At 31.0% G+C, this 20805-nt stretch overlaps 1 protein-coding gene across 2 annotated transcripts; it reads right to left on the bottom strand.

The window, feature by feature from the left end:
- Positions 1–242: 242 nt before the first annotated feature.
- LOC143073251 (zinc transporter ZIP1-like) lies at positions 243–19799 on the bottom strand. 2 transcript variants are annotated; one of them, XM_076248659.1, is made up of 3 exons: positions 19719–19786; positions 13343–13372; positions 243–2351 (listed from the first exon to the last, which is right to left on the bottom strand). In XM_076248659.1, exon 3 carries the CDS (start codon positions 1365–1367, stop codon positions 258–260), a length of 1110 nt encoding a protein of 369 aa, XP_076104774.1. In that variant the 5' UTR covers positions 1368–2351; positions 13343–13372; positions 19719–19786; the 3' UTR covers positions 243–257. The 2 variants fall into 2 exon arrangements, with proteins under 2 accessions (XP_076104774.1, XP_076104775.1); XM_076248660.1 differs by lacking the exon at positions 13343–13372 and having other exon boundaries at positions 19719–19799.
- Between the last annotated feature and the right edge of the window lie 1006 nt (positions 19800–20805).

Below are 20805 nucleotides of genomic sequence, written 5' to 3'. Positions count from 1 at the left end.
AAAAGGTCCAAATTACATCGAGTTAAACTACATTCGTAAAGTAAAACGCAAGTACCATGTTATTTGATAAGAAGACACAAAATTACAGGAAATTATAACGTGTTCTACTCGGCACTCTCGGCAATCATGCATCGGTATAAGTGTAAAATATTGCATGCTCGATATTGGTATGATTAGAGAGGGGAAATCAAATATCGATAACTTTGTACCAACATACATGTAATAGAACAAATAGAACAAAACATATTTATCAATTTTTATTGTCTGGTAACTGCGAACACAATAGCCATCACAGAGAAGCCAACAAATGTACAAGAAATCTTTTTAACGTCTTTGTTTCCAGTCATTTCTTTATAAAGTATATCAAAAAATATAATATAGAATAACGTACCCGTTGCAAGACTTTGCAAAATAGCATTCGGAACATTAACGTCCGTGTAAAGTTGAGCTCCAGTTGAAATCGCAATACCTATAATAATTCCTAGGGCTGCTATGACAGCGAAGGATGAGATACTAAATACGATAGTACTATGTCTCTCCTCATTCTGCATGTGTTGAAGTCCCATACCAAACGCCAAAATTCCACGATGAATTGTTATAGCAAAACACAATACCCAAACGTTACTTTCTAAACTTTGGAGACCCAATGCCATTCCTTCGAACACACCATGAAACGATAAAGCTGTAATAAAGAGAACAGACCTTATTTGTCCTTTACTTGTGTCCCCTCCTTCGCGACTGAACTCTGACACAACTCTTTTCACCTCCATGTCCTGAAGAGGTGCAGGCTCTATTTCCATTGTCAATGTATCATGTATTATATCCTGATTGTCTTCATGTACATCGCTGGCATGTTCAAGTTTTAAAGTTTCATCCTGGACACCTGTGTTTACACTATGACAGTCAAATTCACTTTGACTTTCTCTATAGTTCGAACCACAACCAAATGTTGGTAAAATTTCATTACTATTCCAATCATTCTGTCTGTTCGTAAGTCTTCGAACTTTTTTGTATAAAGCTCTTATTGCGTGTTCAGTAAATATCACACCAAAAAATCCCGCCATTGTTAATAGTTCTGCTACCGGATATGATGAATCCGAACGAATCTGCATCATAACTTCTCCTACTTTGATTCTTGTTTCTGGAATAAGATGGAGGAAACAGGTTCCAAGGAATATTCCACCAGAGAAACATTTCATTGTTGATATCATATAGTCGAACATTTTCTTTTTAGATATGATTATTTTTGCAAAATACTGCATTAGTCTACACGGGAAAAGTCCGAAAAGTACGGTACATACTGTCAGAATGATAAGTGACAATATTTTGGCCACAACCACGTCCATGTCCACCTGTCCCTGTGGCATTTGGAATTATCAGATATTTTGAATAAAACAGTGAAATTAAATGTTTTAATTTTTCCTTTATAACAAATCATGTAAATTGTCGTCAAGAGTATATCACAGAATGAAAGAAAAGTAATTCTCTATATATAGTATGTCCAATCCAAGTAATGTCTGAATATCTAGACTTATGCGCGCGCTGCTATTGGTTGATTAAATTGTTTTCAAATACCATCATTATACTTTTTTTTTTATATCGATGACTTTAAATTTACATCCTTGTTATCTGCCATCAAAATCAAATTAAGATTTAGCAATCCTTATGGAGAATAAAGAAAAAAATACAATAATCCAATTGGCAAACGTCTGAGACAACACAATTTTATCAGTGTGTTTCTATCAGTTTGTTGAGATACGAAGTTCAATTTAGATGGATAAATGCACAAACAAATTACTGTTTCCTTATGTCGTTCGTTCAATAAGTAGTTTTTGCTTCTTTAATATTCATTGGAGAATTACTAGTAATAAGATTCTTTAATCACCGCTAATGTCTAATTGTCAATATTTATCCTCGGAAACTGTGACAAGTTTTGATTCAGCAGACGACATTAGAAATCAAAATATTTCCCTAAGTATGATCTCGTGTTAACAAGAGGCTGGATAGTAGTGATTTGAGATATTCTTTTCAATAATGTATGTCTTTCCAAGTTAACCTAATATGTCCGTAATAAATATGATTCCCAATAGCGAATGATATTGACGCCCGTAATTGTATATAAGAGTGTCTGCCAATAATCACGTGATTCTTGTATTGTTGTTCTAATTGTCATCGGGTCTTTTTATAATGACACAAGTCGATACCACAATTGATTCCATTATTTGCCTTTCGACTTCTGAATAGAAAATCTAACTGGATGTTTCGATACCGTTGAAGTGCTCTATAGTTTCCTTATCTTTTTTCGTTCTACCTGGCAGATTTGTTGGTTTTTAAAAGCTGTTGACTTTTATCTGAAAAAAGAATTGACAATTTAGAATCGAAATTGTAAGATAAATGCTTTGAAAGCAGTTTATTGAATTAAGGCTAAATTTAAAGCTTGTTTCGATAGAAGAGGATCAGATTTTAAAATACCCCAAAGTCAATATTGACATTCACTTATTTAGTAGTTTCTCAAAAGTATTAATGATTTACATCTTTCATTTTTTTAGAAGACAAACAGCTTCAATGCATATCTTTCATACCAATCGAACCAAAACCTTTTTATAACTCTTTGTTCAAATCGTGTATAAATTAGCACAACGGAAAGTGTCTTTTAAAATTACATCAGAATATGTCTTATAAAATAAATAAATATATATTCCTAAAGCACATTTCATAACGACACTGAATACGTTATGTATCATGTCGTAAGTATACATGTACAAAAAAAGATAGAATTATTTGTTTATGTACATTTGTAGGAAATTCTTTCAATAATAAATAAGGCGTTATTTTATTGATGTAAATAACAATATTAAGAAAGTATGAGGATACAATAGGGATAATCAAAATCAACATGTTGAAAAAATGGACCATAGAATTGCCTATAGAAAAAGAGACAATGCCATCGCATAAAAAAATATATCGAAAAACAAACATTCCTCAAGTAGATTAAGCAAAACGAATTCCAACAAAAAAAAAACCGGCGTGATGCTGATGGGTTGCGATTTCCTGCTGAATGGGACACCGTTTGCATTGCCCTTGCCCATAACAAATAATTGAGAAGTCGATGTTATGGATTCCAACCATGATTGGTACATTTTGTACTTGGTTTATGTCTTGTTCCATAACATAAAACATGAAAGACAAATTGGTACCATCATCTCATTATTCCAGTAGGTCTATAAGGGGAGATTGTGACGTACACTTGCACGAATATTGTTTTAAAGTAAAAATTAGCCATTTTTGTATATTATAAATCATATTCAACTTTTTTTTTTTTTAATTTGAAGTTTCATATGACTTTTATCAATAGGGGCTGCATAATAAGCACACTCACAAATATAATGAAAACATTAATGGGTAACATCGGCTACGACTGCTATCATATATAGTAGGGTACACAATAGTTTTGACGGTTTATACTTTGGGGATGCAATAGAAGAATGTACACATGGTACGGAAATAACCTTTTGTTTCACAATTAATAATCTTTGGGTCAAATTCAATCAATAATAGTCATTCCAAACGGAACACCTTAACAAATTCAATACTCATCGCACATTTGAACTAGAGACAACAAACCTTGGTAAAGGTAATAAAACGGAAACACATAATATACAATAAATTCAGCGATACAAGACAACAACTTGACACAACATCTTCACTCGAATCTATGTTCCTGTTTAAACATTAATTTAATGTTGAAACAGGTTAATCCAAAATCCGTTTTTACCGAATGAAATTATACCGGCACCAGCAGCCTGTAATTCAGTGATTTCTGTCTGTCATATTAGATTTTCTCGTTTGAATTGTTACATATTCTGTCCGGTTGGGGCTTTTTAGTAGCTGCCTATACAGTTAAGATTTTGATCATTGACAAATGCTTAAAGCGTATAGTTGCTTACATTGACGTCATTTTGATTCTTATAGATAGATGTCTCATTTTCAATCATACCTTTCCCTTATTTTTATATAGATAAAGGCAACAGTAGCATACCGCTGTTCGAAAGTCATAATCCGATTAAGACAAAAACAAATTCGGGTAACAAACTATGACCAAGGGTAACATTAACTATAAGAGGAAAACAAAGAAACAACAGAAACACTGAAGTGAACAAAAAACACACGACAATGCAACACACACAAAACGAATATAAGATACCAACTGCCATTTTCCTGACTTAGTACAGGACATCTTAAGAACAAATGTTGGGTTAAACCTGGTTTTAAAGCTAGTTAAACCTCTCACTTTTATGACAGTCGCATCAAAATCATAGACCAGCAATGTTTACTTCACACAGCTTTACAAACGTTAAATTAGTAATCAATTTTCAATAATAAGCATAAAGTTGATTTTAGGTAAATGTAGTTAACGGAGCGTTAATAAATAAATGTAATGGATATGCTCAGATTGATTAAACATTTATAAGAAGAGAATTGTCACTGTTTTATCAGGTCATCTTGAAAGTCATGTAAAATATTTACTTCTATTCAGTCTACAATACATAAACCAACTTGATTTGTACTTTTAAGCCCACTGATAAAATCAAAACAAAATACGAGAACTATTAACTCTCTTGCATTATTCAACATACTCACACTTTACAATCTTCGTTATTTTTTATGGTCATAATATTCAGAAATAGTCCGTTTTCTCCCATATAATTGCTAACTTTACTACAGTTTGTTGTCTAATTTACAAAAACAATGATCCTAAAAATACATTATAGATACGATTTTTTTAAGTCTCGAATTGGATTGTTGTTCTGATTATCAATCGGCTACAATTTGATTCGAAGTACTGAACAGTATTGGTATTTATTGCCTCGGATGCCAAGAATCTTCATAAATTTCCATTAAATTGAACAACACGTATAGAACAGAAGAACAATTAGGACTTTATTCCTAGCATTATTTCAGACGCTGTCCTTATTTATTGAATGTTCTAATGTCATTAATGGATGATTTTACTTTTATGTTCCAGTTTATGTTTTCCTACTTGTGACGCTCTTGTCTTGGCGATCCGGCACATTTTTTATTAAGTTGTATGTACCCATTAAATTAAGTGGTAAGCAAAGTATTGATTCGATTGTACCATTTAAAGACTCTCCGATTTTTAGTAAGCAAATGTTTACTGTCTGCATTGTCATTACTGTCCTAGCATTTATTTGGCATTTGGACCTTAATCCACAATTATCAATCGGTCAGTCCTGGTAAATTTAAATCACTAGTGTGTTTTCAAACTAGTATACTTCAATCATGCCTGTTTAAGAAACATCGTTTATAAATTGTCCCTTGTATACCGATATCGTTGAAAATTTATAAGCTGTAAAATGAAATTCTACTTGACAACAATTCCCTACCCACACTTGACAAAACCCAGACAAACGCTAACGGTCCATTGTTTGCAGGCCTTCATCTAAAAGTTATAGCAATGCCATGAACAAGGATGAAAAACTTACACCTTCGTTCACGTTATTAGGCTTTTTTTCTGTTAAGCAAAACCCTCAATGCCTTTAGTAGACGTCGCACATAATAAATTCGTACAATGACAAAACTTGTGTTCGAAAAGAATTCAAAAATATTTCCAACGCTCAGGACTAATATTATTTTCTATTTCGAGTGCATTGAAGTTTCATTTCCTTTAGGATTGCTGTTGTTTGATCGCTATTCTAGGACTGACTTATTGCCAGACTTATTCTTGTACAGATTAAATTTCAAAAGCCGTTAAATTTGTTAATTTTGATCTGTTGATATTGTTTTAATTATAAAAACGTGTTTGTAATAAAATAATTATTAATTAATATTCGCACAGCTTGTTCTGTCCGTTTGATATCTGGAAGATCTTATCTGCGACTTGTTTTTGTCATGTTTACGGCTGTCAGTGTTGTAAAAAAAAACACGTAATGATCTCGTTTTATTTTACATAGCACAACTATATTTTTTATTTTATGTAGTGAACCAACATCAAACCCATACTTTTTACAAAAGAAGACGTGCAGCCTACCTTTTCTATATATATATATATATATTTATTACTTAAATGCATGCGTCTACATTAAGCAAATTAAAAAAAAACTCATGCTTAAAGTTCAAACATGTAAAATCGATTTCATTTTAACGTTTTTAGATATTTTTTAAGTTCTCAGGATGAAAATCATGACATTAAAGATTTTTATGTTTCCCATTATTTGATAGTTCATATATCATAATATTTTTTAAAATGTCATAGTGCCCTCATAACTACATTTATTTAAGAAACTAGTATGATACATACATCATAATGTTTTATGACAAAGGGGAGTCTGGAACAAGAAATTGCAATAAAAATCGTTATACCTTTTATAGAAATAAACTAATCTTGCGTTTTCATTTGGATAACCTTTAATTTTCCGGCTTCAATCTTAATGGATGATTTCTTTTCAGTAACCCAAGAAGCAGTCACTGTCGAAGCATTGATAAATATTCCTAGTCTAGATTCCCAAGAGTCCCATCATGTAATCGGCAAGCAGATACAATGAAACGCTTGAAGTTATCACCCAGAATCGATGTTCGTTATTGTATTAACTCTAATACAGCAATACTTTTATCGTTCTGAACTTTGGACTCGGTTCCTCTTCGAGTCACAGATCGCAATTTAGATTGATTTGCAAGGCAAAATCATTACTTAAGCTAGTGTTAAGTTTTCAGCACTATTTTGCATTTATATTTAGACAAGATGAATGGTCGTAAAATAAAAGTAAAATGTTATTAATGGATTCAGTATATACAACTTTAAAAGACGTTCTTTAGACTGATTAAATGTTCTTGTTTTGGTCTTGTTTTTTCAAGTGATTTATTTTCTTAAATTGCTCAGATGGTTTCCGCGCATCAATTTTCCTATGAAAAGACGTGACAACTGTGTAAATTGAATAGTAAGAAGAAATATCCCATCAAGAAACTTACATTGGGAAGAAGTTCGGCGAGAGAAAATGATTCATTTGTCCCTATGGTATTGAGCAAACGAATTCAGAATTAGTTTTTGAAGACAAAATTTTTACCAGAAGATTAAGCAAGCACATTAAAATAATAGAGACTAATGAGAAAAATAGAACCTACTGAGGATGAAAAAAGAAATCATCAATTACCATTTATCCATAAATTTAAGAAAAAGAAATTGAATTTCTGTGGCTTTTTAGAGATAAAGAAAGTAAATTGAATTTTATATTCTTTGTCATGTCTAAAAAAATATTGTCGGCTAAGCCTTGACAAATCATGTCTTCAGAATCCTCATGTGATTTAAACAGTTTTATCATGTTTATTAAATATAATTCATATCAACAATTTGGAAATTTAATCAAAACCTACAAGTACAAATATATCAAGGACTGATACAATGAAAATCATGGATACAATTTCTATTTATTGTCTTGTCTATCAAGAAGGGGATTTCTAATTATTGTCTTGGCTATCAAGGAGGGGGATTTCTAATTATTGTCTTGGCTATCAAGGAGGGGGATTTAAAAAATAATTGCATAATATTCCTGGAGGCCGGGTCAGGGCAATATAAGTGATATAAGGGATACACAATGAATGACATTATCGTACAATCTAACAAAAAAACCACTAATGTTGAAATTGTTTTGGTTTTAGTTTCTGGTTGAATTGAGTCGACCTTACTGACGTTGTTTAAAAAAAAGAGATTGGCCGAAGTACATTTTACAGTATATTAAGGCAAACTATCAGTTGAAAAAAAGCTTGACTCGTCGGTTCGGCACTAAACACATAAAAAAACTAACAAATATACTAGCATAAGTGCATGCCCTTAAAGTGTATAGGTACTGAGAGCTAAATGTAGTTAAAGTACATTTCCAACAAATAAATTATGTTTTCCCATACTAAATGTATAGTTGACTTGATGAAATTATCTATAAGAACTAAGAGTCGAGTGCAATTAAGTCTGCCTCATTCGTTTTTTTTTTTTTTTTTTTTTATTTCTAAGTAACACATACATTCGCTTATGTATATAGTTGCTTTCATAGTCTCGAACTCTACATCATACAGTGGTCTCAACTTATTTTTTCATTTCGTCGTTGTTACTCATAAAAATCCAAAAACATGTCCTCAAAGACATAAAAACGAGTAAATAACATCTCGTTCTTAAATGAATTTACATATTACTTATTTCATTCCTTTATTCAATTTTTAAATTATCATCGCGGAATACAATTTCTGTAATGTCGACAAATGGTTCGTACAAAAATAATACAATTTATATACAAAACCATACAAGTCTTGTTCGAACATTTGATTAAAGTTAGAGAAATAGCGTGAAAGAAACATATCAACAAAACGACGTATGTCGGAAGAGAAATATGATCAGAGGTGTTTGTTCAAGATAACAGAAGCCAGGGAAGTGTAATCAAGTTTTTCTCATCCCATCAATCATACGATTCTTAGATTCACACAGAACAAAATATTACTACATTTCTTTAGATATTGATATGAATAAAAATGAATAAGGTTACTTGTACGAGTGCTTGTTAATGTAATGAGGCTAGATCGGACAACGTCATGCCAATCGACGTACTGTGATCTTTCCCATGCTTTAATGAATACATTACTGCATCTTGTATTGCGACTTTTAATTAGAACTGGAGAGAATTCTTGTTACAGATATCGGTATTGAAATGATGATGAATTCTGTTAAAGCAGGAGTATTGAGCACGCTTGATGAGTAATGGAAATTAGCCTCTTCCTTTATTAAAGTCTTTAGAGCTGATAACCAGCTATTTTGTCGTCACGTTTATTATTAATTGTTATTGTCTTTATTTTCATTGATCTTCCTTCGTGCCTGGAAAAATTACATTTGCTACGTTTATTTTTTTATTGTTAATAAATATGAGACGAGGTTAATTTACAATTAAATACTTGGAAATATTGGCCTTGGATTTTTTTTTTTTTTTTTTTACTCTTTGGTCGGGTTGTTGTCCCTTTGAAACATTCCGCGCTTTCATTCTCTATTCTACAATAAATTTAAGGAATGGCTGTAATTTTTTTTCTCAGTCTATGAAGAAAAATTGTGCACCACATTTTATGTTATTTCGAATAGACAGAAAAAATATTAGTCATTCCTTATAATTTAATTCTAAATTCCTTTTTTAAGCCAGAGCAAACACACACAAAAAAAAAAACGTTGATGACGTCACGGTCACATGACAAAATTATGTCTATGAGCTGATAGACAAAACACTGTCAGTCAATCGGAAGACGCGTTACATCCAAAATTGAATTATATACAAAGACTTCTATTTGATTTCCAAAAATGTCATTAAAAAATGAAAATAGGTATCTATGATTTCATCACCAAAAGGGCAAGACCTGGATACCTAAATATGCATACAGTTTCCCCTTCCCTGTAATGTACAACAGTACCAATTGAAAATACGGAAATGTGGTAATTGCCAATAAATATTAGTATTAATTCGCATTCTTAATGAATGTAAAACCAAAAAGAGGTACCAGGGACACTTAAAAAGTAAATTTCAACTCAAACTTGTAACTTTTTTTTTTTTACAGAATGTGCGGACAACAGGATCACGGATTTGGCTATACTTTTTGGACCTTTTGGATTATAGCTCTTCGTCTTTTATGTAAGCTTTGGATTTCAAATATTTTGGCCACGAGCATCACTGAAGAGACATGTATTGTCGAAATGCGCATCTGGTGCGGGAAAATTGGTACCGTTAATGTTATGACATAGGATAATATGGTTATAGAATAACTATGATGATAAAAAACAATGATATTAAATCGTGAAGACAATAGCAAGAAAACATGATCATTAAAAAAAAATTACATCTTTTTTTTAATGGGTACCCTGAGATATCTGAATAGGATTATGAGCGTCATTTATGAGATTATTTACAAAATAACGGCTTAGGAATCGATTAATTTTATAACTCATTATCTGATATATGCCATTTGCAATATAAATAAGGCGACATATTGATCTATTAAATGATCAGTAATTACGGTAGTGTTCTCAGAGTGATAAAACTTCAAGAGGAAGCCAAAGTTATTACGAACATACAATATAGATAGATAATACCACAGTTAATTTCAGTGACAAAGTAATTCTACTGGAATAAAACGCATTATCGATGTTACTTTAACAACAGACAACAAATTTAAAAGGGCGAAGTTATTAGCTCTAAGCTGCAATGGGATTCTCTATCTATTACCGTCTACGACTGACTAGAAACTGCTAAGGGCAATTAAGACCTTGGCAACAAATTGATGAATATCATGACATCTCTACCTTTCCTCTCAGTCACTAATGTTTTCCATCAATTTACTAAATTTTCAAACCGAATATCTCCGGTCTGTTGTCAGGATTTGTTATTCTTTTAAGACAGCCTAAGTGATGCATTGAGACGTGGTGTGAAATTAAAACAAAGACGGAAATACGTCTTTCCATTTCAAAAATGTTCTACAGAGGTTTACTAAGTTAGTTATGTCAATAAATCTTAAGGACATACGATACATTTTTGATCCCATAATGAAATTTAATGAAAATTTGCAAAAAGGATATTTTTTACCTGCTCAAATCAAATATGTAATAAAAAATATACCTTCATGTGCTATTTTTTTTTAGTAAATTGAGGTCTAAATTTCAGATATTTGTTAGAAATTCGGATATATTGTGGACATATTTTTGCTTTTAACAGAAATGCATAACTTTTTTGTTTTAAAAGATGAACACAAGCTGTTTTTTGTTAAATTGTTTGTAATTTCTCTGTTATATAAGTATTCTATAAATTTATAATTTTGTTTTGTTTAGAAATAACTAAAATTTATTATTGATTGAACTTTCAGTCTATTCTTGTTTATTTGGAAACGATTTTCCATTTACAAAAAAATATTTAAAAAAATGACTGCTACTCATGGTTTTAATATCGACCTTCTCTACAAGTCGTTAAATATTGGAATCCGCTAAATTGGAGCACATTAGTAATGTACGATTTCTAAATCCGTGCAATCAAAACGTCTTTACAAATGCTATTAAAAAAAAACCAAATATCTTATACCATAAAGTTATTGATCTTTTTCTGCCGTTTTAATAAGACAGTCATGGAGTGATTCTATTTCTAGCTGGCGTGAAATACGATTTTAGGGTTTCTACATTCAATCAGCATTTGAATTCAGTGATGTAGAAATATTTAAATCAATTTGCTACAAACGAAACCTTGTGGGATACAGACGTTAAGTCACCGTGAGGCATAATCAAGTTAATTGAATGCGAGAAAGCAGTAAAAGCCGAAAGACACGGACTAATTATTAAAATCGCCAATTAATACTTTGATTTCAATATAAATAATTCATAATGAATTCTGTGTACGTTTGCATTTAGCTGAAAAGTAAAGACCGTTTTTTCTGTTTCAAACTGTTGCAGCAATTATTTTAATTGAATTTCGTTTTCGATATAAAAAGTAATTTAGACATCATTACAGGAAAGAAGAAAAATGCTATATAAGATTAGCAACCAGGAAGTAAACGTCACAGCAAGTTATAAACTTATATCACCTGAAATATGGGCAACAAATCTTTCTAGATCCAAGCATGTTACACCACAAGGAGGAAAGAACTATTCTACACAAGAACACTGGGGATTAAAACGCCTTCCTCTACTCAGTTATATCTTTCAGTAGTATTTAATCCTTCAAAAGAGTTTTTACAATCCCTGTTAAAATAAATGTATAGTCTTATTTTTTTTTTGCCAAGCACTTAGTTGGAAAGACCTAGCAGAAAGTAAAATAACATATATACTGAACTCCGAGGAAATTCTCAACGGAAAGTCCCTAAGCACATGACAAAATCAAAAGCTCAAACACGTCATGGTTGCCCATGATTAAAACTTGGTTTAATAGCTAGCAAAACCTATCACTTGTATGACAGTCGCATAAAATATCATTATATTGACAACGATGTGTGAACAAAACAAACAGACATAATAGTTAAAAATGTCAAAAATAGGGGTACAGCAGTCAACATTGTGTTATAATCTTAATCACTATAAAAATAAGCAAATATGTCAACAAAGATAAACAAAAAGACATATAGATAAAGCACATTAACAAACACCAAAGACAAGAATACAAAATTTTTACCATAGAACCATAACACAATGATGGAATGTATAAGTACCGAGCAATGTCAAATGGATATTGTAAAATATAGAATAAATGTTAACATTAACTTAAAAACTAAGTCTTTTTATTTAACAAATATACCTTGTGTTCATGTACAAGTATATGTTTAGTGTAAGTATTCATGTATTTTCAACTTTCAAGGTATTTAAGTGAATTTTGTATATTTATTAATAAACTCAGTAGTGTCAAATATTTTGGTTTATAGCAATTCATCTTTTAAACAAGCTTTGAATTTTCAGATATTTATGCCTCGGGCATCTTTGACGAGACATTATCGAAATGTGCATCTGATTTTGTTTCATTCGCAACCTATAATAATTGGTGTTTCTTCCACTTATATGGGTTTTATTTATTGATTAATAGTCTAACGTTCTCATTGCAAACAACAAAAATCAGGTGTTCACTTTCTTTCATACCCCTAAGAGTGTATGAAAATTAGATACTGTATGATTACCCCTAGCCAACTCTCCATGAGATTTTTTTCTTTAATCATATATAGCCTTACTGATCATTTCTGCTCAAATTAATTTGTAATAGAATCATATTCAAAACAATGTGGCTGTGGCCATTGATTGACGAGCTAAATTATCCCATTGACTGGATCAGATTATGTGAACGTTTGTCTGTAACGACCACTGCTCACTATGTACTTATAAATAAATAAATAAATAAGCTTTATTTAGAGTCGGCAAGGTATACAAACATAGACAAACATAAGCTCTAATGAGCTTTTAACCGACATATGAGACATTTTTAACAATACAACACATACTATAATACACATGCAATAAACTTCACAGCACAAAAATGAAGCACTAAGAGCAGGATATAAGCATAAGCTAGGTATTAAAGCTAAAAGCATACAAGTGTAAACTAGGCATAAAAAGCTGGCAAAATGCATAGCATAAAAATTTGAAAAATTGGGTATGATCTAGATGGTAAATAAATTTGCATAATATATAAACTAAAAGTCTGCACAAACTGTGCACTTACAGTCATTTCCATTCCATGACTTTAAAATATTTTTGAACTGACTAAAATTAGCAATTTTTCTAAAATCATCAGGTTATTCCATAAAACAGCAGCTGTGTATTTAAAAGAGTTCTTACCATAGGTTGATGTTCGGACCCTAGGTATATCTACAATATTAGAGTATCTAAAATTATATTTACAATCTTTCAATACAACTAAATCATGTAAGCATGGTGGTGACAATTTATATAATTTTTTTTTGTTTTTTGTACTTGTTAAAGACACTTAAACTGTGGTATCACCAAAGGTTCTCAACACCTAAATGAAGTTATTCGAAAAATTAATCGGGTATAACACGATGTTATGATTTATATCAATAATATAAATCAAAACATAAAGGTTATTCCTGATTAATTTTTCGAATTATTTTATTATTGAAGGCATTAAGAACCTTTGTTGAAGGCGTTAAGAACCTTTGGTTACCTCACAGTTTAAATTCTATAATAAGCAAGTAGTGAGCAGTGGTCGTTACAGACAAACGTTCACCTAATCTGTCCCAGTCAATGGGATAATTAAGGTCGTCAATCAATGGCCACAACCACACTGTTTTGAATATGATTCTATAGTTTTTCAGATAGTAGGCAACAACGCTAAATAAATGATGAAAACCGTTATAAAAGACAAAAACTCCAATAAGGAGTCATCAAACGATCAAACTATTTAAATTATGGTGACTTATTTGTAGATCATGTCTTGCTGATCATTATTGGTCTATTAAGTATTTATCTATCTACCTATTATAGTTTCTCATATATAAGACAAAAACCTAAAAACAAAACAACTAAATTCCTGGTGTACCATATGTGCTTCCATATTACTTGGTACAGGTGCACTCTTCGGGGTTCGAGTATCTAGTATAAATAGTAGGTAGCTACTCAGTAAAAGTTTCCTATTGTACCGAAGATATAAAACGAAGCAGTTCAAATTTGTTTCAAACATTAGTTTTCTAATAGGTTCTATACATTTAGGTTTCAGCTTAGTTCCAAACAAACTGTTTTTTTTTTAAATAGAAGTATTAGACTGAAAGGGGTTCAGACAGTTTGAAAATTCGGATTAGATTGTAAGAATTAAAATCACAAACGGAACTCTGAGAAAAATTCAAAACGTAAAGTCACTAATCAAATGACAAATTCAAAAGCTCAAACATATCAAACGAATGGACAACAACTGTAAGTAAGGTCATATCAGGTTTATATGCATTTTACGTGGCTCTGTACTTATACATCCTATCATTGCGTTATAATTGTTCTATGGTTAAATTTTGTATTCTTGTCTTTCATTTTTGCTAATGTGGTATTACTATATATGCCTTGTTGTGCCTCTTTGTTACGTTACAAATTTGTTTGTTTATATAGTGAGTAAGGTCACAACACAATGTTGACTGTTATACCCCTATTTTTGACATTTTTACCTATTACATAAAAAAAGATGTGGTATGATTACCAATGAAACAACTGACACAGAAATTAACTACTATAGGTCACCGAACGTACGTAAAAACCAAACAAACGACAATCACTGAATTACAGACTCCTGACTTGGGACAGGCACATACATACATAATGTGGCGGGGTTAAACATGTAAGGGATCCCAACCCTGCCCTAACCTGTGACAGTGGTGCATCATTACAACATAGGAACTAACTATATCAATCAGTGGAAAAGGCTTAACTCGTCAGATGGATACATTCTTTTCTATATATTATTTTAAATAAATTAGGCTGTTAGGCTTCTCGTTTGAAATTGTTTAACATGTTTATTTCGAGTATTGGTCTCAGTAGCAATCATACTACATTTTATTTTTATATTCAATATGATTTCTTCATCAAAAAAAAATCCTGCGTAGGAAGATTATTTAACGCACAAATGTTTGTTTTTAATATTTTTTGTTCGCATTTAAAACAAAGTAATTTCATGCTTTTAATTTAATCCAATTCAGCAGATAATTGAATATTTTTACGACGTTCAAGTCTTATCAAAGAGAGCTAAATGCCAAATTATGCCATTCGCATAAAAAAGGTTTTGCCTAAAGTAAGTTCGTGTATTAAAATGGCAATAAAACAATTATTTAGATCTTTTATTGCTTCCGTTATTAGTAACATAAAACGTTAAAGGGTGGATAGATATGTTTTTGTTCAATAAACATATGCTTCCAAATAAAATAGAAGATACATATTGATAAAAGTCTAGACTATTCTATAAAACTAAACGAACATTGTATTTTTAATGTCATTTATTAACAAGTGTATTTATATATAGAAAAGAATGTGCCTGAGCAAAGCACGCTCAATCTTGGTTTTCAAACGAAAATGGGAATATCGTAATGACGGACGTTTAAGGGAAAAGTTAATACCCCCTTCGACCTGTTGCGGGGTATAACAAAAAAGATCATAAAATTAAAAACAAATACAAATACGTACAAAAACAAACGAGTTTTGCGGATCAACCCCACCTTACCTGCGGCAGTGGTGCAATAGCACAATTTAAGAACAAACTAAAAAAATTTGTTGAAAAACGCTTAACTCTCATTAGATCGCTACAAAACACACACATAAAAACAAATTTAACAAAATGACTAAAAACATAAAAAAAAAACAGATCTGAGAGTACTCGCAACTACTAGCGAATTCAGAGGAAATACCAACTAACAAAAAAGTAAATCTGATACCTGTAAATATTTTCATAATTTGTCAGTGATTTACTTATATTCATGTTAGCTTTTGTTGGTTTTATATTTAAATATTAAATTGCATGAACTACTGTTATATTTAATAGCAATTAGTGGTTTAAATGTAAATTTTTAATTTTATGAATTACTATTATTAATGTATTGTATATTTTGTCTAAGTTACATATGTGCATCAATTTTTCGTCATACAGTTAAAAACTGCAAAACAAAGACCAGAACAGCTACACTTAGATATAGTTTCGCAAATATCTAAGAGCCTTGGTCTTCCCAAAAATGATGTTTTTCTACGATATGTCTTAAAACAAAGATGTTGATGTTCCAGACCATATGAGTATTTGGACCGTACGCGAACAGTCCGGACTGTTTACGTATACTCGTACGGTCGGACCATATGAGTATATGCGTATGCATGGTCCAGTACAAGCTTACCATACATGTTATTGGATCATATGGGTTAAATTTAAACAAATATTTATCACAATCTTTATTTTTAGTTTTATAAATTGTTATCGTTACAATTAGATGGATAAAATGAACAAATGAACAATTGAAATTAAATGTTTGTTTAATTGTATATCTGGATCCTATTTTTGTACTCTCGACCAAGGTGACACTTGCTACCTTCATGTTCCTTTGCATTTGCATTTTTTTTGTAAAGTTGCTAAATATTCTAAAACATTTGTCCTCCCACATTATGTTTACTTCCGATATCTTCAATTTCTGTGATCATAATTCAAATAATGTATTACTGATCGACATGCTTAATAGAAGATATTAAAAGATTTAATAAGCGTGAATTTTTAAATAGTTCAAATATAAAGCTTTTATTTCAATTACAATTCAACTTTTTCATATTAATTTGAGAGTTTAGTTATGTTGATCTGTTACATGCATTTGTAACTTATACACTTGACCAACTTCTTAATGGTATTAATCAGATCGTACGCGTACGGTCCGACCGTATGAGTATTTTGAAAAAAGTACGCGGTCCAAATACTCGTACGGTCTGGAACATTGATATAAATCTGTTTTTTCGACTCCCGATCCTTTATTCCTTAATTAGACCCTACCAAACCCCATTCTATATACATTTGTATAAAAAATAAAATCACAAAAAATACTGAACTCCGAGGAAACTTTAAAACAGAAAGTCCCCAATAAAATGGCAAAATCAATGATAAAACACACCAAACGAATGGACAACAAATAAAGGCAACAGTAGTATACCAATGTTCAAAACTCATAAATCGATAGAAAAAAACAAATCCGGGTCAGAAACCAAAACAACTGTCATATTCCTGACTTTGGTACATGCATTTTCAAATGTAGAAAATGGTGGATTGAACCTGATTTTATCGTGCTAAACTTCTCACTTGTACGACAGTCGTATCAATTTTAATTATATTGACAATGATGCGTGAACAAAATGTCACAAAAAACAACACGGACCCAACCAAAACCTCCATATGTAGCACTCGTCGCGTTGCTCATGTTGTTACAAAGCCGGTGGTAGATAGTCCAATTCGGTAGGTCACATTCGTAAAAAGGGAAGGGGATTTTAGTTACGACACAAGGAAAATATCATCTGTATAACGATGGAATATTCCATTACGTAAACCCTTTTGTGATTCTGAATGATAACATTTGACTTTCTTAAATTTGCATAACCTAATGTTTAAACATTCCCAACTAATTTTTTGTTAAACTTCTTATTTTGTATTTGGTTTATAAATTAAAAAAATGCAGGAACATTAGCAAACCAAAGGAACAATGACACCGGACTTGTAATAAAATTAGGATGATTAAGCAACGGAAAAACCCTACCAAAGTTTGTAGATAACTATTTATATATATGTACTTTAAAAACTCGGGTAAATTTTCTAATGTTAATTTGGAATTAAATTCCTTTTTCGTAAATGTATACAATTACTAGAAACCGAGTTATCTTCTATCTTAACCCAATTAAAATAATATTTTAAGACTAAAAGAACTGGATACATCCCTTTAACATGCATTTTATGATCTTAGCGTTTGTTAACGTTCAAATAAGTCTGTGCAAGTTATTTTAGTATGGATTAACCATATTTGCAACCTGTGACATGTACTTAAAGGTTATTGCATTATATTTATAGGATGGTTTCAATAACAGGTCAATATAAAAAGTAAACAACGAAAATACCGAACTCCAAGAAAAATTCAAAACTGAAATTCCCATAACACATTAGACGAATGAAAAATAATGGTAATATTTCTGACTTTTCTTTATTTAGAAAATGGTGGATTAAATATGGCTGTATAGCTGACTTGACCCTCTTCACTTGTATGCCAGTCTAATAAATTCGAGTATATTGAACACTATGTGTGAGCAAAACAAACAGACATAATAGGTAAATAAAGGCAACAGTAGTATACTGCTATTTAAAAAGAAAATGTAAAAAAAAGTGAACAGTAGTCAACATTGTGATATTAAGAAGATAAACAACTAGAATCTATATTTAAAGACCATCATGAATTATTTGTGAGCTTGATACGGAATATGTATCAACACGGTCTTGATGTCTCCCGATGGACTTAAAAAAAGATCGAGACGTTTTGTGATATAACACTGGTTCGTTAACTTTCTGCTCAGTAATTGGTGGTGTTTTAAAATGTCTGAGTAGCAGTGGCAAGCACTTGCATATCGAATGTATTTACCAAAATAATGTTCCCAATACTTGTTGAGCGTCGCATGACCACTTAAGTTATAGTTTTGTGAACAATGACTATTATGTTTATTTCATGGAGGAACCATATTCTAAAAATTCTCATAAATTCAAATTGTTCAAACTCGAGTTATTGTACGATTTCTATAGGAAAGACTGAAGTCCAGTCATAGTGATAACTATTATAAGTCACTGCATCAATTTATTTCCAATTTATAAATACAAAATAAATTTTTCTATAATTTTATAACTAATAAATCGCGATTCCGTTTTACTAATGGGAAATCACTCTAAACATTGAGATCACGTCCCACCGTTTATTTAGATGTCAAAGTCCGTTTACGACCGGTTTTCTGATCCGGTTTTTCTCTCTGTTAAACACGATGGAATTTATAACTGAAGAATAAAGAATGACATGTGTCTCCTTGTTATCCAATAAGAGAAGCTTATTCTCAACCGATATGAAATAAAATGTATTAGCACATTGATTCGTTACGACGGTACAAAACAGTGACCAAAACACAAGTTAAATTATCGATTGACAAATGTTATGAAGGCAGCATGTGCCAGTTATTATTTTTTGATGTTCTGTTCTCATCGAGAATAGACACACTCACATACTTAACTTGCTCATTGGCCTATTGTCATGTATACTTTAATGTTTAGAAAACCTTACATTTTTTATCAAGGTTAAAAGAAACCTGTACCTTTTAGAAATAATACTAACAAATGGTTTAATCTATTGCATAATTGCTATTTTTATTGGTCTTCCCTGTGATTGTGTCTGTTAAGATCTACACACAATTGGATATCCCAGCTTTTTGACGTCACATACGTTAACCTGGACATAGTTCTCACCGACGTCATAATACTTTTTGTATATCACCTTTTGTATTTGAAGACTTTATGTTGCTCCCAACATATTTGATTATTTTCTTCATTGGGTTGCTGTGGCATTAGTGTATGAGCTATAATCTCTTTATTCAAATCAAAATATATAGGAGTGTTAAGTTAGTTATTTTTTTTTTAATAAAAAGAAAAATGACATAAATTTCAACATACCTTTTTGATGATATCCTCGATACGTACAAGTATCTACCAGATGTCAACATATTAAAATATAAACAAACCATTAAAAGTACTTAAAAGACAATCGATTGTGGAACAAAGGAGCAACCAACTGTTAGTATTATATTACTAAAATCTATGATATTTACATATTTCCCAATAGATTATAAATAAAATGTCAACTACAATAGAATGTAAACAGAATAAATTGTACAGTTTTAAACTTTGGAAAACGTAAATAGATGTTTGATTAGTGGATGTTTGATTAGTGGATGTTTCGTACAAACAAAAGCTATAGAAATATAATCAAACCAAAGTAAAGTAAGATTTTATATTCTATACAATTAATGCATAAAAAGTATATGTAAGCATGAGGGAATTTCAACTGTACCTAATATTCATTTATGTTTTAATCATTTTAAAAAACCTATATTTTACGACTGGGTCTATTTGAAGAGATGAAAGTTAAGAAAGGGACATTTCAACTCTTAAGGGAAAAAATGAACTGACCACCCCAGGACTAAAAATTAAGAAGATCAATAGACAGACAACTTTACATTATTCACAACATAGAAAACTAAAGACATAACAATTAATTTTACAATACAATATATTGTTAGGAACATATTTGATGCAAACATTAATAAAACAGAACAAAGTGTAAGCAGACCAAGTACAAATATCACCGATAACTTACTTCAAGAAGAATACTGATAATGGTACCAGGAGCATAATGAAAATGATATAAACGAGATGTTTACCAAAAATACAAAGAAACGAAGAAAGACCTATCATATGAAGTGGTCTATTGTTAAGGATGGATAAAAGATATTATTAATTAAAACATGCTAATAATGTCTGTGCTTTATTTTGGAAACATCTCTTACTTTATATAGTTTGGGTTGTGTGCAATGCGCCATCATAAAACCGTTACATGCAAACTTGTTCATTTTTATTTAATTCTAAAGCGATATAATGACCTATAAATGCAATTAGGGTCAATCAGGACTGAGAGACACAGTATATATTAATAGTTATAAATAAATCGTATAAAATACAACTTACGAAACAATAAAGTATT

Source organism: Mytilus galloprovincialis, chromosome 4, assembly GCF_965363235.1.
Source record: "Mytilus galloprovincialis chromosome 4, xbMytGall1.hap1.1, whole genome shotgun sequence".
In the NCBI taxonomy this organism is placed as follows: domain Eukaryota; kingdom Metazoa; phylum Mollusca; class Bivalvia; order Mytilida; family Mytilidae; genus Mytilus; species Mytilus galloprovincialis.
Note: the sequence above shows the minus strand (reverse complement) of the source record. Positions and strands in the feature narration are given on the sequence as shown.